At 38.7% G+C, this 24,801-nt stretch overlaps 1 protein-coding gene across 3 annotated transcripts in view; it reads left to right on the top strand.

Annotated features, from left to right (window-relative positions):
* The window catches only part of FER (FER tyrosine kinase), a 536,624-nt gene that overhangs the window by 482,380 nt on the left and 29,443 nt on the right, over nucleotides 1-24,801 (top strand). For all 3 annotated transcript variants that reach the window (XM_044264382.1, XM_044264368.1, XM_044264376.1), the window contains exon 18: nucleotides 20,761-20,915. In XM_044264382.1, the coding sequence (XP_044120317.1) occupies nucleotides 20,761-20,915 (155 nt within the window). The remainder of the gene's footprint in view (nucleotides 1-20,760; nucleotides 20,916-24,801) is intronic.

Below are 24,801 nucleotides of genomic sequence, written 5' to 3'. Positions count from 1 at the left end.
TGGCCTTTAATGTGCATGCTTGAGACAGAAGTCAGTTTTGTGGTTGAATTACCCATCGGGATTTGGTGTATTTCTTTGAACTAAAGAGATTTAAATGTTTACTTACCATTAATATTTTTTAATGTGTCCTCCACTGTTCCCCTGTGCCCTTAGAGCAGATTTTTTATTTCTTAAGAGATTTAACATTAGATCAAGCTTTATTCAAACTGTGTACCCAAAGCTAATCTCTAGAGATTTGGTATCGCATGGCACAATGTTGCCCAGAGGTGACAGCAGAAAACAATGGCTGAGAATTTTATACCTGACTATACAAATAGAGTACCCATTTCATCAAACAATAAACCATCCAGGCTAATCATAGTAGTTAAATACAAAGTCTGTCTTGGGTTCTGCAGGTAAATTTAGGACTGAAGCAAGTGTTACCACTATATGTGTTCAGTTCTGAATTTGTTGTCAATGTCCATATTTAGTAGGAGTTCTTTTGCTTTAGCCAACTACCTAAGAATTTTATTTCTAAGCTCAATACAAGAATATGTGGAGTTAGTATTTGTGCCTTGCCAAACAGAACTCTCTTAGAGGGAACTTGCCCCAGGAAAGGAAATGAAAGAGCCAAAAGGAGTAAGCACTTCTGTATGTGCTGAGCATGTCCATTTTAAGTAAAGGCAGATGACTTACAGTAGCTTCCATAAATGGTTCTCACTCAGTCAGCTGCATCAGGCAAGGACTTGGTCGCGTTGTGTCCCAGCTATTGGGCAGCAGCTTCTTTAGACAAAATCACCAAAGGCCTCAGTTTCTTCACAGAATGCAGCCCCAAGGGAGCCTTACTCCCCTATCAGTCGATTTCACTGGCCAAGGCCTTCAAGCCCCAGTGATGATCCTACCCTGCTGTTGAGAAGAAAGTAACCTGGCTTAGAATAAATGCACAAGACACAGTCCCAGACAGACTTTTTAGGAGTTACATTTGCATTATTCCCTTACCCACGGCCACAGCACATTTTTAAATGTTCACCCCATGACTCTTCCCACAAGAGCCCACTCTGTGCCTTGCCCAGGCCTGTTTGTAGCCAGTTCCCTAGGCTGGTCCACTTTCCCTTCCCCCTCTTCTCACAAAACTGCCCTATCATCCCATTCCCTTAAGACTTTTTATGTCTTTATATTTATTTATTTGTTCAAAACATTGATGACAAAACACAGCTCAGTGATAATAGATGCCCCTGTCCCCACAGGTAACATATTTGCATTTTAGCAGCGGCTGTAAGCAAATGAGGATTCAAAGCAATACTGAGGATTCTGTGTCCTGACGGGCTGCAGGAGGGCCGTTTCAGGAACAGGGAGTCCTTTGGCTGTCACCATGTGTACCCAAAGGACCTCGGATGAGCCCTGAGCAAAAAAGCATAAATTATACTCTAACCCGCCCTCCACCTGGTCTGTTACTGCATTCACAGAAGTAATACTTTTGTTTCTGACCTCCCAGAACACTGTGACACTGAACAATTTTTCCAAGGAAGAGAAAAGCACAGTTTAATAATGGGATTAATTTTCAGTTTTGTAGCTGGGACTTCCTTTGGGAGCTATACTTTCAAAAATAAGTGCCTCAATAATAATGGGCAGAGAACTTGCCAGATGAGGGGTATGGAGCATGATGGAAGAGACTGTGATGGCAAGAAAGACCAATGGAAAACCAGGGGTGAAATCAAATCAAGGGTGTGCTTGAAAATGAGAAATGTAGGACGATGTTCATATTTACATAAATTTTTTTTTGAAAATTTTTTTTAAGATTTTATTTGAAGAGAGAGTGAGAGACACAGGCAGGCAGAGCAGCAGAGGCAGAGGGAGAAGCAGGCTCCCCACTGAGCAGGGAGCACTATGCGGACCTCGATCCCAGGACTCTGGGATCATGACCTGAGCCAAAGGCAGTCGCTTAACCACCTGAGCCACCCAGGCGCCCCTTACATATACCTTCATGTAAAGATTCATTATTTTTTTAATTTTATTTTAGAGAGAGAGCACAGGGTAGGGGGAGGGGCAGAGGGAAGGGAGAGAAAAACTTAAGTAGACCCTGTGCTGAGTTTGGAGCCAGACACAGGGTTTGATCTTACCACCCTGAGATCATGACCTGAGCAGAAACCAAACATCAGAGGCTTAAATGACTGCACCACCTGGGGGCCCTAAATATACTTTATTCAGAGGAAAATTAAGGTAGATTCTGAAGTGGAAATGAGCAACATCTGACTTGTAGAAGAATAGGCTGGTCATCTCTTTTTTGGCTAATCTCTGATCCCATCACTGTCTGCTCAATAGTGGCTTTGGTATTGGCCAGTATAAATGGCCAATGGTATTGGCCAGTATAAATTGGCCAGTATAAATGGTCCCCAGAGGGTCAGCTCTGTTGCCAAAGACACTCCTCTTTGCCCAACCTTGCTCTAAGGGACAGTTTACTGTTCTGTTCTTGTTATTGTAGGCAAAATTTTGCAAAAGAAACTGGCATTCCTACTCTCCTTCCATCAAAACACTCATAGATATTGTTCTAAAGCCATTGAGGCCACTTGGCTTTTTCAGAAAACGGGTTTTTCATATGCTTCTTACACAGATAATTTTTATTTTCTCTTTTAGGGGAGGGAGTTTGAAGTGTCACTTTTTTTCTTACAGGTAATGAATTTTAGCTCTCATTTAAAATTCAAGGGTCGTAGCCAGCCATTAGGCATGGATTAAGTAATACATGGTTTGATTACATCAAATATCTGCTTCACTGACCACCCACCCCACCGCACTATTACTGCTTTTATGCCATGTTTTAATCAGAATAAGGAAACCTTGGGGTCTTAAAGAGGTTTTCTCCTCCTAAATGTTGCTAGATATTTGTGACCCACTATTATCCAGTCCCAGTGGGAATAGTTTTTATATTAACACACACACACACACACACTCACACACACACACACACACACACAGACACCCTCTAACTTATTTCCTGTGTGAAGGATATCCTGACTTTGTAATTATAGCTACAAGCAATAAAAAATGATGTCTAGGGTAAGGCATCAAGACAAAGAGAACACTGGCTTGGCCTCCTGGCTGTTGCTGGTTTACCACAGCATTAGCTCTGAGAGGCAACATCTCCACAGGGCACCATGCCCACTGTTGTGCTTTCTAGAGAGCACAGAAATTGACTCATCTCCACTGCCTGCTGGAGTTGGATTTCCTATCACTGCTCTCTGTTCTCATATGATCCATAATTAGCCTGTCTCATGTTATGTATGACTTTGTAAGATACCTCTGGTACACACTCAGAAGTTTGACTTTGTATCTTCAAGGAAGATTACTCAGCAGACCCAAGTGGAATATTTCCATACCCTTCTGGCAGTCAGCAGTATTTGCTGGTACATTCCTCCGCATGTGGTGAGATACAGCTATCTCTGATACCTCCTGTGAATGACAACACCAGCCTATTATGAGATTTCTCATCACCGAGTTCCTATAGGATTTGCAGTCTGTAGCATGCTGGCTCATTTGTTTCTAGCACTTTCATGCATGAAGAGCAGGGATCACCAGAGTGTTTCCTAGACTGTCGGACTCAGGGCTGGAAAGCAGCAGGCTTAATAAAGGATGGAATGGAGAAGGAAGAGGAAAGGTGTGGGTCTGCCTTATTTTCCAAATTAGATCATTAGCAACTCAGCGCAGAGATCATATCTGCTTTTTCTATCTTAAGACTTAGTAGAACATTAGGCAAGCAGTGCAGATACAGTATGTGCTGACCGCCTGAAGGCCTGAGGTTTTATTTTAATTCATACATGATGCCAAAAAGATAGTATTTCTATTCACTTGAACTTCTTGCAGCCCCCAAAACCAGTTTTCTGTAACTGTTACTGAGTGTTATTTACATTGACTTGAAGGTAACTCTAAATTGGTTTTAGGTGGCTCCCTCACGGAACTGTAGTCCTCACTGCAGAGAACAAGCCTCCTGGCCAGTGGTGCAATAAACATAGTTAGGACACCGGAAGTGTATGTGGTTGTCAAGTGTAGGTGTTCAACCGAAGAAAGCATGGCCACCCAAATTCCATAAACCACTGAGATGCTGCAGTGAAAATAATCTCATTCTGACCAAGAGTAATGCCATGTGGTCCCAAGAAGCGTCTGTGGCCCACTAGGCTTCAGAAATGTGCACTGTGATGCCACTGTACTTCTGTCAAAAATGACACCCCAGGTGGCTCAGTCGGTTGAGTGTCCAGCTCTTGTTTTCGGCTCAGGTCATGACCTCAGGTCATGGTAGAACCCTGTATCAGGCTCTGTGCTCAGCAGGGAGTCTGCTTGGGATTCTCTCTCTCTCTTCCTCCAGCCCCAATGTGAGTGTTCTCGCGCACTCTCTTGGTTGAAAAAATAAATCTGCTCAGGTCATGATCTCAGAGTAGTGAGATTGAGCCCCCTCATCAGGATCCCTGCTCAATGGGGAGTCCACTTGAAGATTTTCTTCCTCTGCCCCTCCCCTCCACTCACTTGCTCGTATGCTCTCTCTAAAATATTGAAATAATTTTTAGTTAAAAAAAAAAAAAGAAAAGAAATAATTTTTAGTTAAAAAAAATCTATAAACAAAAAATAATGAGTTGACCATACATTTGTGGGTGTATTTCTGGACTTTCTATTCTGTTCCATTGGGCTATCATATCTTTTTGCATTTGATGAACTGTGCTAATAATATTAGCTTTAAATTACGATTTTAAATCACTTTAGTAAGTTCTTCAACTCTCAACTTATTAAAAAATTATTTTGATTACTTTAGAATCTTTGGATTTCCATATTCATTTTAAAAGCAGCTTGTCTAATTTTACTAGATCTTGTCTAATTTCACTAATCTGCTAGAACAATGGCTGGGAGTGTATTAAATTTGCAAATTTGGGGGAAATGGCCCTTTTAACAGTATTGGGTCTTTTCAATGAGCATGGATTGAATATCTTTCCATTTGTTTATTCACTCTTTTTTCTCAATCAAGTTTTGTAGTTTTAAGTGTAAGGGACGTGGTTGTCTTTTGCTAGACTTATTTGTAGGTATTTGTCTTCTTAGCTGGTTCATAGGGTAATTCTATATTTAACTTTTTGTGGGAACTTTTGTTTTCCAGAGTGGCTGCACCAGTTTGCATTCCCACCAACAGCGCAAGACATTTCCCCTTTGTCCATATCCTCACCAGCACCTATTGTTTTCTTACATTATTGATTTTACCCATTCTGGCAGGCGTGAAGTGATATCTCATTCTAGTTTTATTTGTATTTCCCTGATGATGAGTGATGTTGAACATCTTTCCATGTGTCTACTGGTATGTCTTCTTTAGAAAAATGTCTATTCATGTCTTCTGCCCATTTTTTAACCTTCTACCCATTTTTAATTGGATTATTCATTTTGGGGGTGTTGAATTATAAAAGTTCATTACATATTTTGGATGCTAATCCTTTATCAGATATGTCATTTCAAGTATCTTCTCCCATTCTATAGGTTGCCTTGTACTTTTGTTGATTGTTTCCTTCACTGTGCAGAAGGTTTTTATCTTGATGGAGTCCCAGTAGTTTATTTTTGCTTTTGTTCCCCTTGCCTCAGGAGACATATCTAGAAAGAAGTTGATACAGCTGATGTTGAAGGGGTTACTACCTGAGTTCTGCTCTAGCCTGGGATTTTCTATGTCTGTAAATAGTGCCAATAGAGCTAGTTTTACTTTTGTCTGATATTTGTGTTTCGGGGTTTGTTTGTTTGTTTGTTTTGCTTTTATGTGTTATTTCAAAGCCTAAGACCTCAAGAAAAAAAAGTGGTTTGATCTCAGGGAATAGCATGTTAGTCTTTTAATATTAAGTATGATATTGTTGGTTGAATTATTTGTAGATGTCCTTTGTCAAGTTGAGGAAGCTCCTTAGTATTTCCAGTTTGCTGAGCATTTTATCATTAACAGAGATCGAATACTGTCACATGTTTTTCTTGCTTCAGTTGGAATGATCAAATGGTTTTCTTCCCTGTATTCTATCAATCTAGTGAATTACACTGATTTAATTTTCAAATGTGATACCAACCTTGCATTATTGGATAAGCCCTACTTGGCCATGATGTGTTATCCTTTTTATATATTACTGGATTTGATTTGCTAATATTTTGTGTTTTTTAATTTTTTATATTTTAATATAATTTGATTTTTTCAGTGTTCCAAAATTCATTGTTTAAGCACCACAACCAGTGCTCCATGCAATATGTTCCCTCCTTAATATCCATCACCAGACTCACCCAACCCCCACTCCCCTCCCCTCCAAAACCCTGTTTGTTTCTGAGTCCACAGTATCTCATGCTTTCTCCCCCCCCTCCGATTTCCACCAACTCACTTCTCTCCATCTTTCAATGTCCTCTGTGTTATTCCTCATGTTCCACAAGTAAGTATCACCATATGATAATTGACTTTCTCTGACTGACTTATTTCACTCAGCGTAATCCCTTCTAGTCCCATCCATGTTGATAAAAAAGTTGGGTATTCATCCTTTCTGATGGAGGCATAATATTCCATTGTATATATGGACCATATCTTTATCCATTCGTCTGTAGAAGGGCATTTTGGTTCTTTCCACAGTTTGGTGACTGTGGCCATCACTGCTATGAACATTGGGGTACAGATGACCCTTCTTTTCACTACATCTGTATCTTTGGGGTAAATACGTAGTAGTACAATTGCAGGGTCATAAGATAGCTCTATTTTTAATTTCTTATGGAATCTCCACACTGTTTTCCAAAGTGGCTGCACCAACTTGCATTCCCACCAACAGTGTAAGAGGGTTCCCCTTTTTCCACATCCTCTCTAACACTTGTTGTTTCCTGTCTTGTTAATTTTGGCCATTCTGACTGGTGTAAGGTGATATCTCAGTGTGGTTTTTGATTTTAATCAAAATCTAGTGATGATGAACATTTTTTCATGTGTCTGCTAGCCATTTGTATGTCGTCTTTGGAGAAGTGTTTGTTCGTGTCTTCTGCCCACTTTTTTTTTAAAAAAGATTTTATTTATATATTTGACAGATCACAAGTAGGCAGAGAGGCAGGCAGAGAGAGAGGGAAGTAGGCTTCCCACTGAGCAGAGAGCCCGATGCAGGGCTCAATCCCAGGATGCTGAGATCATGATCTGAGCTGAAGGCAGAGGCTTAACCCACTGAGCCACCCAGTTACCCTTCTGCACATTTTTTGATGTGATTATCTGGTTTTTGGGTGTTGAATTTGAGAAGTTCTTTATAGATCTTGGATATCAGCCCTTTGTCTGTAGTGTCATTTGCAAATATCTTCTCCCATTCCCTGGGTTGCCTCTTTATGTTGTTGACTGTTTCCTTTGCTATGCAGAAGCTTTTGCTCTTGATGAAGTCCCAAAAGTTCATTTTCACTTTTGTATCCTTTGCCTTTGGAGACTTGTCCTGAAAGAAGTTGCTATGGCCTATGTCAAATAGGTTACTGCTTATGTTGTCCTCTAGGATTTTGATAGATTCCTGCCTCATGCTGAGGTCTTTTATCCATTTTGAGTTTATCTTTGTATATGGTGTAAGAGAATGGTTGAGTTTCCTTCTTCTATACATAGCTGTCCAATTTTCCCAGCACCATTTATTGAAGAGACTTTTTTCCACTGGATATTTTTTCCTGCTTTATTGAAGATTATTTGACCATAGCATTGGAGGTCCATATCTGGGCTCTCTACTCTGTTCCACTGGTCTGTGTGTTTGTTTTTGTGTCAGTACCATGTCATCTTGGTGATCACAGCTTTGTTATATAGCTTGAAATCAGGCAACATGATGCCCCCGGTTCTGTTTTTCTTTTTCAGCATTTCCTTGGCAATTTGGAATATCTTCTGGTTCCATACAAATTTTAGGATTCTTTGTTCTAGCTCTTTGAAAAATTCTGGTGGAATTTTGATCAGGATGGCATTGAAACTATTGTTCTAGGCAGTATAGACATTTTTAACAATATTTATTCTTCCGATCCATGAGCATGGAATGTTTTTCCATCTTTTTGTGTCTTCTTCAATTTCTTTCATGAGTGTTCTGTAGTTGCTTGAGTACAGATCCTTTACTTCTTTGGTCAGGTTTATTCCTAGGTATCTTATGGTTCTTGGTGCTATAGTAAATTGAATTAATTCTATTATTTCCCTTTCTATGTTTTCATTGTTAGTATATAAGAAAGCAACTGATTTCTGTACAATTGATTTTGTATCCTGCCACATTACTGAATTGCTGTATGAGTTCTAGTAGTTTGGGGCTGGAGTCTTTTGGGTTTTCCATATAAAGTATCATGTCATCTGTGAAGAGACAGTTTGTCTTCTTCTTTGCCAATTTGAATATTTTTATTTCTTTTTGTTTTCTGATTGCTGTTACTAGGAATTCTAGTACCTTTTGAACAACAATGGCAAGAGTGGACATCCTTGTTGTGCTCCTGATCTCAAAGGGAAGGCTATCAGCTTTTCCCCATTGAGGAGGATATTCACTGTGGGTATTTCATAGATAGATTTTATAAACTTAAGGATTTATATGTGGCTATTTCAAGATAGATTTTATAAACTTCCTTCTATCCATCCCTATACTTTGAAGCATTTTAATCAGGAACGGATGGTGTATCAGATGCTTTTTCTGCATCAACTGAGAGGACTATGTGGTTCTTCTCTCTTCTCTTATTGATTCATTCTATCACATTGATTGATTTGCGAATGTTCAACCACCCTTGTATCCCATGGATAAATCCCACCTGGTCATGGTGGATAATCTTTGTAATGTACTGTTGGATCCTATTAGCTAAGATCTTGTTGAGAATCTTGGCATCTATACTCATCAGGGATATTGGTCTGAAATTCTCCTTTTTGGTGGGGTCTTTGCCTGGTTTGGGCAGCAGGGTAATGCTGGCTTCGTAGAGAGTCTGGAAGTGTTCCTTCTGTTCCTATTTTTTGAAACAGCTTCAGGAGAATAGGTATTATTTCTTCTTTGAATGTTTGGTAGAGTTCTGCAGGGAATCCGTTAGGTCCTGGGCTTTTGTTTTTTGGGATGTTTGTGATCACTGCTTCAATATTGTTACTAGATATTGGTCTATTCGGTTGTCAGTTTCTTCCTGATTCAATTTTGGAAGTTTATAGCTTTCCAGGAGTGCATCCATTTCGTCTAGGTTGCTTAACTTATTGCCATATAGCTGTTGATAATAATTTCTGATGATTGTTTCTTTTTCCTTGGTGTTAGTCGTGAGCTCTCTTTTCATTCATAATTTTGTTAATTTGGGTCCTCTTTTCTTTTGGATTAGTTTGGCCAGTAGTTTATCAATCTTATTGATTTTTTTCAAAAAACCATCTTCTAGTGTCATTGATGTGTTCTACTGTATCTCCAGTTTCTATTTCATTGATCTCTGCTCTAATCTTGATTATTTCCTTTCTTGTGCATGGGGTTGGCTTAATTTGTTGTTGATTTTCCAGTTCTTTAAGGTGTAAAGAGAGCTGGTATATTCTGGATTTTTCAGTTTTTTTGAGTGAGGCTTGGATAGCTATGTATTTCCCTCTTAAGACTGCCTTTGCCATATCCCATAGGTTTTGGACCGATGTGCCTTCATTCTCATTGGTTTCCATGAATTGTTTAAGGTCTTCTTTGATTCCCTGGTTGATCCAAACATTCTTCAGCAGGGTGGTCTTTAGCTTCCAAGTGTTTGAATTCCTTCCAAACTTTTTCTTGTGGTTGAGTTCTAGTTTCAAAGCATTGTGGTCTGAGAATATGCAGGGAATAGTTTCAGTCTTTTGGTATTGGTTGAGCCCTGATTTGTGACCCAGTATATGATCTATTCTGGAGAAAGTTCCATATGTGCCCAAGAAGAATGAGTATTCTGTTGTTTAAGGTGGAATGTTCTTTATATATCTATGAGGTCCACCTGGTCCAATGTGTCATTCAATGCTCTTGTTTTTTTATTGATTTTCCACTTGGATGATCTGCCTGTTACTGAGAGTGGCGTGTTAAGATCCCCTACTATTAATGTATTCATATCAATATGACTCTTTATCTTGATTAATAGTTGGCTTATAGTAGTTGGCTGCTTCCGTATTGGGGGCATAAATATTTACAATTGTGGGCGCCTGGGTGGCTCAGTGGGTTAAGCCGCTGCCTTCGGCTCAGGTCATGATCTCAGGGTCCTGGGATCGAGTCCCGCATCGGGCTCTCTGCTCAGCAGGGAGCCTGCTTCCCTTCCTCTCTCTCTGCCTGCCTCTCTGCCTACTTGTGATCTCTCTCTGTCAAATAAATAAATAAAATCTTTAAAAAAAATATTTATAATTTTAGATCTTCTTGGTAGATCCTTTAAGAATGATGTTGTGTCCTTCTTTATCTCTGACTACAGTCTTTAGTTTAAAATCTAATTTATCTGATTTGAGAATCACTACCCCAGCTTTCTTTTGAGGCCCATTGGCATGAAAGATGTTTCTTCATACCTTCACTTTCAGTCTGGATTTATCTTTAGGTTTCAGATGGGACTCTTGTAAACAACCTATGGATGGGTCCTGTCATTTTATCCAGTCTGCAACCCTGTGCCATTTGGGGGGAGCATTTAGGCCATTCACATTGAGATTATTGAAAGATACGTTTTTATTGACATCATGTTGCCTGTGAAGTCCTTTTTTCTGTAGATTGTCTCTGTAAATTTCTGTTCTATGTCACTCTTGGGTTATTTCTTCTTTTATAGAACCCCCCTTAATATTTCTTGTAGTGCTGTCTTGGTGATCACATAGTCTTTTAAACCTTGCCGGTCTTGGAAGCTCTTTATCTCTTCAATCATTTAGAATATCAACCTTGCTGGATAAGTATTCTTGGCTCCAGGTTCTTCTCACTTAGTGCCCTGAATATGTCTTGCCAGCCTCTTCTGGGTTGTCAGGTTTCTGTGGACAGGTCTGACATTATTATGATGGACCTTCCTCTGTACATAAGGAATCTCTTCCCCCTAGTTGCCCTCAGAAGCTCTCGTCTAAAATTATGATTCATAAAGTGCCTGAGGTCTTTCTCGATTCATTGCCTCTAGGACACAAATGCTGGTTCCATTCCCTAGTTTGGGAATATTTTCATCCAGAATTTGTTCAACTCTATCTTCTAGTCTTCTTTCTTTCTCCACCCCCTCAGGGAACCCAATAATTCTGATGTTGGAATGTTTATGGTTTCATTTACTTCCCTAATTATGTTTTCATGGTTCTAAGTTGTTTCTTCCATGCCTCCTCCTAATCCTTTTTTCTCTATCAGTTTGTCCTCTAGATCACTAATTCTGTCTTTTGCCTCAGTTTCCCTAGCTGTTAGAGTATTTAGATTAGATTGGGTCTCATTGATAGCATTTTTAGCTTCTTTCCGGGCAGATTTCACCTCTGCCCTTAGAGATTCTATGTTGTCACTAATGGTTTTCTCCAACCTACCCATTGCCTGGATTATTGTTACCCTGAATTCCCTTTCTGACATACTGGTTATGTCCATATCCAATAGTTCTGATGGAGAAGGCACAGTCTGAATTTTTCCTCTGTTGGGTATTCCTACTCCTAGTTATTTTGGTGAGAGGTGGTTGAGGGGATGTGTAGCTGAATATATCAACCACAATCCAGGCAAGGTATACCCTGGAATGCTTCAGAGCAATCAGAAGTCACCACCAAAAAGAAAAAAGAGAAAGAAAGAGAGAGACAGAGGAAAAAAAAAAAATAAGACCCAGCCAGAATGAGCCCCAAAAGTAAGACTTATATGGTATACAAACAAAAACAGACAAACAAAAGACTGACAAAAGTAATGACAAGAAAAAAGAAGAACCCAGCCAAAATGAACCTCAAGAATAAGATTCTTATAATACCAGAACAAAAACAAATACACAGAAACACTGACAGAGGAAAAAGATGGGAGGGTAGTTATAAATCCTCGGATGTGGGCGAGGAAGGTTATTTTGATTCTTCGTGGGTGAATCTTGATACCTTTTTAAAGGACTCAACTTTCCAGAGATAAAAACTGGTTTATATATAGGGGTAGTACTGATTAGGGAATGAAGATTACCTTGAAGCTCATATCTATAGGAATATTTTAAAAAATAGAAAAGAAAAAGAAAAACACCAGTATATGTATGAAAAAAGTTCTAGTTAAAAGGTTATTATGGAATTTGTTGTATTAAACCTCTAGTTGTAATGGTAAGTAGGTTAAAAAAATTTTAAAGTACAAGAATAGTGAGAACGAATTAAAAATAAAGTTGTATCTATGAAATATATAGGTTTTAGGGTAACAGCAGGAGCTTAATATACTGGTTTCCCCTGATGTTGGGGTTTTACAGTTTTATGGGGACCCTGTGGTGGTTGTCATCTTGTTCTTTTGGCTTGCTTTCTGGGGGAGGGGCCTGCTGTGTTGTGTTCCGTGGAAACCTGTTTTTCAGGCTTTTGTTCTCTGGAGGTTTTTGTTCTTTGGCGGCTTTTTGCAGCTTTTCGGAGGTTTAGTGGAAAGCAAACTGCATCCAGACCTCCGTCAGAAGCCTCAGTCTGCTCCCCTTTGGGTGGTCCAGAACACACAGACTCCCCCTCTGCAAACTCTGCTAAACCATGCAACCTCCCATAGGCAATGCGCATCCCCAGCCACCGTCTCAGGGGTCCCCCAAAGCGCCCGCTTGTCTCTGCACCCCCGTGCCACTAAAACCGTGAATGATATTGGTCCAGGGAGCCCGCTTCTGGTGGCTGTCTTTGCCAGGTCTGCTGTCTGGGGTCCAGACCTCATGGTTGCACAGGTTGCTGTGGAAGGATCCCAACCAGAGATTGTGCTGAGTTCCTTCAGGCCCAGGCTGGGAGCATCCAGACCCTGGTCCAATCCTAGAGACCACTGGCTAGCACCCGCCCGGAGCTTCCCCAGGCATGAGCAGGGAGTGGGTCAGACCCTGGTCATGCAGTGCTTGCAGACTGTAAAAGGCTGTAGGTCTAGAGAGCACAGGCTGGCACTCACACCAGCCTCCCTCATATGGGGATGGGAGTGCACCCAGCCAAGCGGTGGTGCAAGCTGCACAACCCCGGAGGCTCAGGGACAAGGAACTGGAGGATCTGCCACACTCTCTCTGGTCCAGGTGATCACCGGCGGTGGCTGTGACCACCGGATTCCACCAGTTTCCTCTTAAGATCTTGGAGTCACCAGACTCCAAGTTAATGCTGGTCCCCAGTCACAGGGCACTTTCATATAGGGGTATTACTTTCCAATGGGTCACTCCTGGTGAGTTCCTCCCCATTCTGTTTATCCTCCAATTTCAGTTGGAGTATTCCCCACTTCACTTTACCTCTCCACTAGTGTCCTCTGCCCCTGCAGAGATCCATACGTGTATAATCCTACATCCCAAGCTGATTTCATGGGTGTTCAGAGTGTTCTGGTAGATAATTAGGTCACTTTAGGGGACCAGTTGAAACACGGTCTCCTACTTCTCCACCATCTTTCCCCCACTTCCGATTTGCTAATATTTTGTTTAAAATATTTGGCTCTATCTTCATGAGGGTATTTTTCTGTATTTCTCTCATAGTGTCTTTGCCAGGTTTTGTATTAGAGTTCTGCTGGCCTCATCAAGTGAGTTAGGCAGTTACTCTCTGTTTTTTTAAAAAGTTCCCATAACATGGTTATTTCTTCCCTGAATGTATAAAACCTACGAATGAAACCTTCAGAATTGGAGTTTGCTTTTTGGGAATATTTTTTGAAACCAAATTTGTATTTGTCTATAAATCCTGAACCATCTCTATCTTATCCTGTCCGTAGAATCAGTAGTAACAACCACTTTATAGTCTAGATACTGATATTTTGAATATTTGACATTTTGAATATATAATGTTTGATATTTTTTAGCATCCTATATAATTTAGTCTTTTGACCTTTTAGCTATATCTCTCTACATCTTTTTTTAGGAGTTGCTTTATAGAATACAATACATATACCTAAACTTCCACAAACTATTTAGAGTTAATATTGTATCATTTCATGGGAAATGTAGAAAATTTGCAACCATATGGGTCCCTTTGTTCACACTCAATTTTTATCTAATCTGGTAGTTGTCATATGTATAACATTTACATACACTGAAAACCTGATTAGATAATGCTATAATACTCATTTTCAATATTCAGTCACATGTTAAAGAACTTAAGAGGGAAAAACATTTATATTTGCCCACATATTTATCATTTCTCTTGTGCTTCCTTTTGTCCTGATGTTTCAGATTTCTTTCTGGTATCATCTTTTAGGCTGAAATACTACTGGTATTTCTGCTGGAGTAGATCTGCTATTGGTCGGTTAATCCTGCTTTCTTTCATATGACAGTGTCTTTATTCTGCCTTCATTTCTGTAGGATATTTTTGCTAACTATGGAATTCTGAGTTGATAGAGATATCTGCTAGAATTCAGACTGGGTATACATTGAGTCTGTAGATCAATTGGGAAGAATAGCCATCTTAACAAATGAAAGATGTTATTCCACTGTCTTCTGCCCCCATTTTTTTTTGAGAAATCTGTGATTATTTGAATCATTTCCTGTACTAAATGTGTCATTTTCTTTATCTACTTTTAAGACATTTTCTTTTCCATGGATTTTAGCAGCTTAATTGGGATATACGTAAGTGGATTTTTTTTTTCTCTCTCTCTTTGATTTTTATCTTGTTCGGAGTTCACAGAGATTCTTGAATGTGCAAACTTACTTCTCACAACTAAATTGGGGACTTCTGTAGTTATTATTTTTTCAAACAGATTTTCTGCCTCATTTATTCCTCTACTTCTGGGACCCCAGTAATGTGTTTTCAATCTTTTGATATTATATAGGTCCCTGATGCTCATTTCACATTTTTCTATTTTCCTTTGTGCTCTTCAGCTGGGGTATGTTATTTCTATAATTTTTCTAGTTTTTATTTCTTGACTTTTCTATTATTTTTTTCTATTTCAAAAGTATTTTCCTTTATTTTATGGAGTATAGTTGTAATAACCACTTTATATGTGGTTACTATGATGTTGGTATTTGTTGATTGTTTTCCCCATTAGAGTTGATCACATTTTTCTTGTTTTCTGTATGTTTAGCAATTTTGAGTTGTACCCTAGATGTTGTGAATGTAACATCGTACAAGCTCTGAGTCCCTGTTATATGGTGCTGGAGGTAGCTGATTGCTTTTGTGTTTGTTTTAGCACACAGTCAACCCAGTTAGGTTCAGAATATAGGTTCACTGCCTCACAGTGATTCATCTCACAGTTAACTTCTCAAAGTCTTTGTCTTGGTGTGCCCTGTGTGAGACAGTCAGGAGTTACTTTGAGACATGGGAAGTGGTTTAAGAGAGTTTAGTTCTCTAAATGGACTTAGGTCTGCCCATCAAATGTGTAGCTCTGTGTTTAGGCTGAAACTTGTATGGGTTCAAACATGGAACCAGTAAGGGTCCTAGGGTTCAAACATGGAACCCTTCTCTGGCTATTTCCCCTCCATGATTTTCCCTCCACTTGCAAGGACCTCTTTTCCTGATTCCTCAGCTCACAAAAATGTGATTCCTTTTGGGTTTCAGACACTGATGTTGCCTCCCTTGTATTACTGTGTAATTTGGGTCCACATAGGGGAAAGCAACAAGAGAAATGAGAGGGGAAACTACAGAACAGGAAACTAAATGATGGTGTGCTCTAAGGCTTAGTACCTGAACACCTCTATTTCTTTTCTACACTCACTCTCTAGGTGAAAGCATTCTGTAATTCTATAGCTTCAAATCTGAAAGCTGACAACTTTTAGCTCTAACCTCCAGACTAATATATCCAGTTGCCTACTCAACATCTATACTTGGATATCTAATAAACTCTACTTGTCTAAAACCAAGGCCCTCCTCCACCCATACTGGATTACTTTTGACTGCCTATAACAAAATACACACATGAGAAAACATACATTAAAAATAACAAAAAGTCCACGGATAAGGAGGTAGACCGTCCAGAACAGGTATGGCATACTCATTAGGCACCCAAGCCCCTTATGTCTTGATGCTTTTCCAACTTTAGTATGCTTTCTCTTTATGTTAGCAGGAGGGAGAAATGCAATGGGGAAAAAATTTTTTTTAATTATAATATTGGTTTCAGGAATAGAATTTAATGATGATTCATTATTTACATATAATACCCAGTACTCATCACCAGTGCCCTCCTTAATGCCCATCATCCATTTAGCAGACCCCCATCCACCACCACCACCCACCCCACAGCAACCCTCAGTTTGTTCCCTATAAATTGAAACTCAATTATGGTTTACCTCTTTCTCTATTTTTATCTTTATTTTTCCTTCCCTTGCCCTGTATTCATCATTTGTGCTTCTTAAATTCCACATAGGAGTGAAATCTGTGGTGTTTGTCTTTCTCTGATGGTTTTATTTTGCTTAGCATAATACTCTCTAGTTCCATCCACGTTGTTGCAAATGGCAAAATTTCATTCTTTTTGATGGCTGAGTAATATTCGTGTGTGTGTGTGTGTATTACATCTTCTTTATCCATTCATCTGTTGCTGGACACCTTTGTCTTTCCATAGTTTAGTTATTATTGATAATGCTGCTGTAAACATCAGGGTGTATGTGTCCCTTTGAATCTGTATTTTTTTTAATCCTTTGGGTAAATACCTAGTAGGGCAACTGTTGGGTCATAGGGTAGTTTTTAGCTCTTCGAGAAGCCTCCATACTGTTTTCCAGAGTGACTGTACCAGTTTGCATCCCACCAACAGTGCATGAAGTTTCCCCTTTCTCTGCATCCTTATCAACACCTGGTGGTTTCTGAGCTGTCAATTTTAACCATTCTGACAGGTGTGAGGTGGTATAAGAAACTTCCTAGAGATTCTGAACACATCTGCTTATATCTCATTGTCCAGAACTTAGATTATGGCCATATCTAGTTGCAGGGGAAGTTGGGAAGTATAGGAGTTTTTAGATGGATGGTAATATATTCAACTAAAATTGGGATTATTTTACTTTAAAAAAATGGAGGAAATGGACAGTGGGAGGCAAGTGGCCACCTCCACTCAACTCCACGAATCTTTTCCTCTAACCTCCAACGAACCTCCATTTTAAAAAAAAAAACTTTAAATTGAATTTAATTACTGTGTAGTATATTATTAGTTTCAGAGGTAGAATTTAGTGATTTATCAGTTGCATATAACACCTGGTACTCATCACTACCATATAATACCATATAATGCCCTCCTTAATGCCCATCATCCAGTTACCCCATTCCCCCATCCACCACTCCTCCAACCACCCTCAGTTTGTTCCCTATAGTCAATAGTCTTTTTTCGTTTGCCTGTTGTTGTCTTACTTTATTTTTATTTATTTTACTATTATTATATGTAAATAATCAATCATTAAATTCTGTTCCTTCCCTTCCCCAGTGTTCATCAGTTTCATCTCTTAAATTCTACACAGGAATGAAATCATATGATATTTGTCCTCTGACCGACTTATTTTGCTTAGCATAATGGCCTCTAGTTCCATCTACATTGTTGCAAATGGCAACATTTCACCTTTTGATGGCAGAGAAATATTCCAGTGTGTGTGTGTGTGTGCGCGCACACACATCACCTCTTTATTCATTCATCTGTTGATGGACGTATGGGCTTCTTCCATAGTTTGGCTATTGTGGGCATTGCTGCTATAAACATGGAGTGAATGTGCCCCTCAAATCACTATGTTTGTATCCTTTGGACAAATTCCTAGTAGTGAAATTGCTGAGTCATAGTGTAGTTCTATTTTTAACTTTCTAAGGAACCTCCATATTGTTTTCCAGAGTGGCTATATCAGCTTGCATTCCCACCAACAGTGTAAGAGGGTTCCCCTTTCTCTGCATCCTTGCCACCACCTGTTGTTTCCTGAGTCATTAATTTTAGCCATTCTGACCCATGTGAGATGGTAACTTATTGTGGTTTTGATTTGTATTTACCTGATAATGAGTGATATTGACCATCTTTTCATGTGTCTGTTTGCCATTTGTTTGTCTTCTTTGAAGAAATGTCTTACCATGTCTTCTGCCCATTTCTTGACTGGATTGTTTTTTGGGTGTTGAGTCTGATAAGTTCTTTATAATCCTTTATCATTTGCAAAGATATTCTCCCATTCCATTGGTTATCATTTGGTTTTTTCAAGTGTTTCCTTTGCTGTGCCAAAGTTTTTTATCTTGGTGAAGTCCCAAAAGCTCGTTTTTGCCTTTGTTTCCCTTGCCTTTGGAGACCTGTCTAGCAAGAAGTTGCTGTGGCCAAGGTCAAAGAGGTTACTGCCTGTGTTCTCCTCAAGGATTTAGATGGATTCTTGTCTCACATTTAGGCACTTTACCCAGTTTATTTTTGTGTGTGGTATAAGGAAATGATCCGGTTTCATTTTTCTGCATGTGGCTGTCCAATTTTCCAAACACGATTTGTTGAAGAAACAGTCTTTTTTCCATTGGATGTTCTTTCCTGCTTTGCCAAATTAGTTGACCATAGAGTTGGGGGTTCATTTCTGGGTTCTCCATTCTGTTCCCTTATCCATGTGTCTGTTTTGTGTCAGTACCATACTGTCTTGATGATTACAGCTTTAAAATACAGCTTGAAGTCTGGAATTGTGATGCCTCCAGCTTTGGTTTTCTTTTTCAACATTACTTTCGCTACTCAGGGGGTCAATTCTGGTTCCATACAAATTTTAGGATTGTTCCAGCTCTGTGAAAAATGTTGATGATATTTTGATAGGGATTGCATCGAATGTGTAGATTGCTTCGGGTACCTTGGACATTTTAACAGCATTTGTTCTTCCAATCCATGAGCATGGACTCTTTTTCCATTTCTTTGTGTCTTCCTCAATTTCTTTCATAGTTCTATAGTTTTCAGTTTCCTTTACCTCTTTGGTTAGGTTTACTCCTACGTATCTTATGGGTTTTGGTGTAATTGCAGTGAGCAAAAAAGCAGTGAGCAAAATTGATTTCTCTTTTTTTCTGTCTCATTGTTAATATATAGAAATGCAACCAACTTCTGTGCACTGATTTTATATCCTGTGACTTGGTCTGAATTTCTGTATCATTTCCAGCAATTTTGGGGTAACCTTTCCTATTTCAATAAATGTCAGGTCCATCCTTCCAGGTGCTCAGGCCAAAATATCTTGGAGTCATCCATGATTCTTTTTCTCTCCTACTCTACAGCCAATCTTACCAGCTAATGTTATTGATTATACTTTCCAAATATATACCAATATATTTGACTGACTCCATCTTCGTGCAGGCTGTTATTGCCTTTCATGGACTTCTAAAATAGTCTCAAGTGGTCTTTCTGGATCTGCCCTTTCCTGTATGCAGAACTCTCTGGTTACCTTCCAGCTTAATCTGAGTAAAATTCAAGGAATGTGCTAATAAAAAGCTATAATGTTATTTGGTCCTGGCTAACCCTTTGATTAAATTGACGATTCTCTTCCCCTCACTCATTCCATAAATATACCAAGCATGTACCAATTTCAGGGTCTTTTTTATCTATTGCTTTTTCTATCTTGAATCTATCTTCTCCACGATATCCCCATGGCTTGCTTCCTAATTTCCTTCATATCTTTGATCAAATACCAGACTATCAAAGAGACCTTCCGTACCAATCTATCTAAAATGGGATTCCTTGCAGTAATCCCCCCGCTTTATACAACTTTCTTCTTAATACCCAACACCCATTGGACATACCTGATTTTCTGTGTGTATGTATAGATTCGTAAACACATACATAGTCTCTCCTCCTCTATACATATATAAATATATAAAAATGTATAAGCATTTAGGTATATATAGGAATTTGATTATTGAAGGGCTTCTCACTAGAATTAGAGTAGGGACTTCACCCTTATCTAATAAGGAAGATAGCAGTGAGCAAAAGAGATGATCAAGACAGATTTCTCTAAGAGGGTATTTGAGCTAAAAATGAATGAAGGTGAGCCAGCTATACTATAGCCGAGAAAGAAAGCCCTCCAGGCACAGGGAACAGCTGACAGCAAGGCCCTACAGTGAAATAAGCTTGTCATGCTAGGGTTTTTTTTTTTTATTAAATTTGAGGACAAAAAGAAGCCCAGTATGGGTAGAATTTAGAAATTGTGTAGAGTGCAATAAGGTAAGGTGGGAGAGACCAGCAGAGCCAGATCAGACAGTTTTGCCTTTCCCAGATGCAATAGAAAAAGAGTCGTAAGCTTCTCAGGCACCTCAGCCATTCTCCCCACTGTGGGAAGCTCTGAGGCCAAAACAGCCAAAGGCTGTCTAGTGACATGCAGCTATTTACATTTAATTAACGAAAAGTAAATTTTAAAATCCAGATTCTCAATCACCTGATTTCTCCATTCCAAGTGTGTAATAGTCACACGTGGCTAATGATGACCTGTTGGGCAGCAGAGCACTGATAGAAAACATTCCATCATCACAGAAGTTATGTAAAACAGTGCTGCTCTAGGAAATTCAGTCCAATAAGGAATAATGCCAAGTTTGCTTAGCCTCTCCTCTGTGATTTTTCCCTTACCCCTAGAATCTGTTTTTCTATTTAAATGGGAATATAGGTGATGCCTAGAAAATTAGCATGGGGCCTATTTCCTATGCAAATATTCTCACTGATGATTTTTACCTATGACAGAAAAGATGAGAAGGACTGGTAAATCACAAGCATTCTTAACCTCATTATAAATACACTGTAAATGTAAAAATGCAAAGTGTGGAAGTCATAAATGTGAAAGCAGCTTTCAATTTGTTTTAATAGGTATTTTCTATGTCTTATTGTAACCTAGGGATCTTGCTGCAAGAAACTGCCTGGTAGGTGAAAATAACATTCTGAAAATCAGTGACTTTGGAATGTCTCGTCAAGAGGATGGGGGAGTGTATTCATCTTCTGGCTTAAAGCAGATTCCCATTAAATGGACAGCACCAGAAGCTCTTAATTATGGTAAGACTAGACTGTTTTGCGTTTTGGTGGTAAGAATGTACTCCATCAGCACAAAACATAGAGAAGCAAAATTACAGGAGTAAACCAGAGCCCAAGTTAAAATGATTTGAAAATCAACACAATAATGTGTAAGCATTTATATTTTGTACTTACATATGAGCAGAAACTTAATTCATTAACCTTATTCAGCTGATTTCCATATGTTAAGATTGCTAGGTTTAAAAGATGGATACACTTACAAGCACTATGGAGAGGGTAGTTTCTAATCCAAAAAAAAAAAAAAAAAGATTATTTTTAAAGTGTTGCTGTGTGTCTGGACCATTGCTTTTGAATGTCTTACAAATAGTACAATAACCACATGTAATAGGTTTTGAAAATATTGTCAAGTGTATAGTTTCTCACTCTATAGTTTCACTTTAAAAGTTAACATGGTTTCTTAGCATTTTGGTTTCTGGAACTTGAATAAGTCTTGTGGAGAGAGATGGAAGTTACATTTTTAAAATGGCAGGAATTTTTGAATGAGTGTCATTGTAATTGGAAATAAATACAGGTTGTGTTATCTTTATATCTAGAATAAATTAAAACAGGTACTCTGTTTTTATTGGTCTATAACAAAATGGGTAATAACTCAGAATTGAGAGAGATTGTGCTTTAAATGAAGTTATAAATTACATTTTCATTAAGAGAAGCAGCATATGAACCATAAGTTGGTGAATGGGTATAGTATGTTTTAAATGGAAATATCATAAAATGATTCTTTACTGATTTAAAATGAATTACTTCATCATGAAAAATGGGGCATTTATAAATGCTTTTAACTTAATGCCTAAATTAAAGACAAAGCTTTTAAGTGAGGTACAATTCATATAACTTGAAATTCGCCATTTTGGAGTAATTCAGTGGTATTTAGTAAAGTTCACAGTATTGTATAACCACTTCATTCTAGTTTGAACATTTTCATCACACCAAAATAATAACCTTTACCCATTTACTCCCTATTTCTTCTTTCCCCCAGCAACTGGCAACCACATGTCTATATTCTGTTGCTATGGATTTACCTATACTGCATATTTGTTCATATAAATGGAATATACTATACATACTATACATTTCTTAAATGTTTTTGAGGTTCATCCATATTGTAGCATGTATAATTAACTTAATTCCTTTTTACAGCTGAATAATATCCCATTGTACATATTTTTAATTTGTTTATCTGTTTATTCGGTGCTGCATTTTTGGGCAGTTTTCACTTTTCAGCTACTGTGAATAGTGCTGTGAACGTTTCTGTACAAGGATTTGAGTACCTGTTTTTATTTATTCTAAGTATACATTAGGAGTCATATGGTAATTCTGTGTTTACCTTTTTGGGGAACAGCCAGGTGTTTTCCAGATACAGCTTCGGAATGTGATTGGTTTGGAAATTAGTTGGGGCTGATTCAGACACCAGGATCTGTTCTATATTTTGTATACTAACGATACTATGGAGTACATGTTGTATGTAGTTGTCATTATGAGAAATTGACTAATTTGTTCTAATACCCAGTGATGAAGTTTTTGAGCTTAACACTCCATAGATACTAATCCACACCCTAATTTGTCTTCCCATGTGCTGCCAAGAGAAGTTTTTATAAGCTTTCTAATGATAGCAGACTAATTCCACTATTCCTCAGCATCTAGAGAAAATGGCAGCCCTGCTATTTTTGACAGTGATAGGACTTTAAGATTATATTCAGTGATGAACAATCACAGGACAAAAGACTGTAACCTGTTATTTATGCAGAGGTTTTCTTTAAATGACAAAACGTTGTTAACCCCTTCTTGTACCTTCCTATAGTATTCCTATAAGGGGGATGGAACTGGACTTGGGAGACCTGAAATCTAGCTAGGATTTGTTTTAACCCTATTAACCAGATCCTCTTTGTTGCCTTTGAATGTCCTCTTACTATTCTGCCAAGTGAAATTCTGCCTTTCAATCAAAATGTATTTTAGGTGCATTTCAAGCTGCCGTATTTACAAATCAAAATTCTATTTCCAGATATCTCTTAGAGCCAGACCTACAGCATTTTAAGTAATAAAGAGATATGAAGGTCTTTGGTTGGCAATGAGGGACATTTTTTCTTTTAGCAGTCTTTACTTTTAATACAGTGCAGAGCAATTTACATGACAAAGGGGGAGATTTTTTTTTTAATGTATTTATTTGACAGAGAGAAATCACAAGTAGATGGAGAGGCAGGCAGAGAGAGAGAGGGAAGCAGGCTCCCTGCTGAGCAGAGAGCCCAATGCGGGACTTGATCCCAGAACCCTGAGATCATGACCTGAGCTGAAGGCAGCGGCTTAACCCACTGAGCCACCTAGGCGCCCCAAAAGGGGGAGAGATTTTAACAGTAGATGAGGAAGAAGTCTGGAATACTTATTACCCAACCCAATGAGGGAATTCCTCAGAGGTTAACAAGAGTGGTAAATATCTATTGAAAGACCTATTTCTTGTTACACTTATTTCATATTTTATGCAAATATTATTTTATGATTGGTGGCAAGATTCTGCCTTTTTTCAAAGGGTCTTTTCTTCCCCACTGATGCTTCCCTTCACTCTTGCCTGAGAGTAGCCAAAATACTGCCAAGTCTCCCATGATATGTGAGAGCAAAGTTGACAGAAAGATCCTTCCATCTAAGGAAGCTCTCAGAAATTTTGCTTTAAGGCCATAGAGTTAAACTTATTTTCACCATTATTTTGTCATTAGTGTTGCTGTCATTTAATTTTCTAAAAAATGACACTATTTTTTTTCAATCAAGCAATAGTAAAGAGCCTACAATGGCATGTAAGCCTTTCTCCTACTTACCTCTAGCCACACGACACATCATTGCATATAAATTTCCTCCCCTACTTTTTGAACACAAAATGGCAGCATACTTAATAATCTTTTCAGAATATATTGCTACCATGCTCAATATGGCTGTTGCCAAAGGAATGTTCTTGTAAAGAGCAAATAGGATATTCATCTTCAACTAAGAAATAATCTTAAAAAGACATTTTTTCATTTGTTACCTAAGAATTTGGGGCTGAACCTTCCTCTAATTAGCCTGATATGACTAAGTACTCTGAAATGAGGAAGAGGCAGGATTTATAGCGAAGAGTCCTGGATCAATCATCAGGGCCAAATTTCCCACCAGTTATCTCATTAGTTGCAGACCTTGGCAAGTCATCTGCTTCTCTACACCTGTGTTTTCTAATTTGCAAGATGAAAAGATAGATAGTGCCTTTTCCATATAAGGGTATTGTGAGGACCAAATGAGATGGAGAAGTAGCAAAATTCTATACAATTGTAAATTGCTCTTAGTCCATTACAATTATCCAAGGAGTTTCTTGTTCAACATGATGATGTAGGAAGATCCCAAACTCACATCTCCTCTCACAGACACAAGTCTATGGAACAATTTTCTCAATAAAAACCAAAAAACACAAAAAATCCCCTAAAAACTAGCTAAGCAAGTGCTACGTAATAGGTAAACAAAAGAAAAAACCTGTATCTTAGCAGGTAAGAGAGGCTAAGACACAGTCTCACCATAAACTCCACCCCCAGCACCAGGAACTATCATCAGGAGGGAACTAAAAACCCACAGCTTCTCCCTGAAGAGCAAAGGGTTTAAGCCCCCCACTTCAGGGATCCCAGCATTTAAGACCTGCATCTGAAAGGTGAGCTCTCAAAAATCGACCTTTGAAAACCAACAAAGCTCACCTCAGTACTCACAAGGCTACAGGGAATGTAAAAACAACTCTTAAAAGGCCCCATGCTTGGAATCACCTGCCCTAGGATGCAGAGCAGAAGCAGTCAATGGACAGGCTATGTGAAAGAAGCTCATCTGATAGTCTTAGAGCATCAGC

Source organism: Neovison vison, chromosome 1, assembly GCF_020171115.1.
Source record: "Neovison vison isolate M4711 chromosome 1, ASM_NN_V1, whole genome shotgun sequence".
In the NCBI taxonomy this organism is placed as follows: domain Eukaryota; kingdom Metazoa; phylum Chordata; class Mammalia; order Carnivora; family Mustelidae; genus Neogale; species Neogale vison.
The sequence above is the reverse complement of the archived record's forward strand: the minus strand, read 5'-3'. Positions and strand labels throughout refer to the sequence as shown.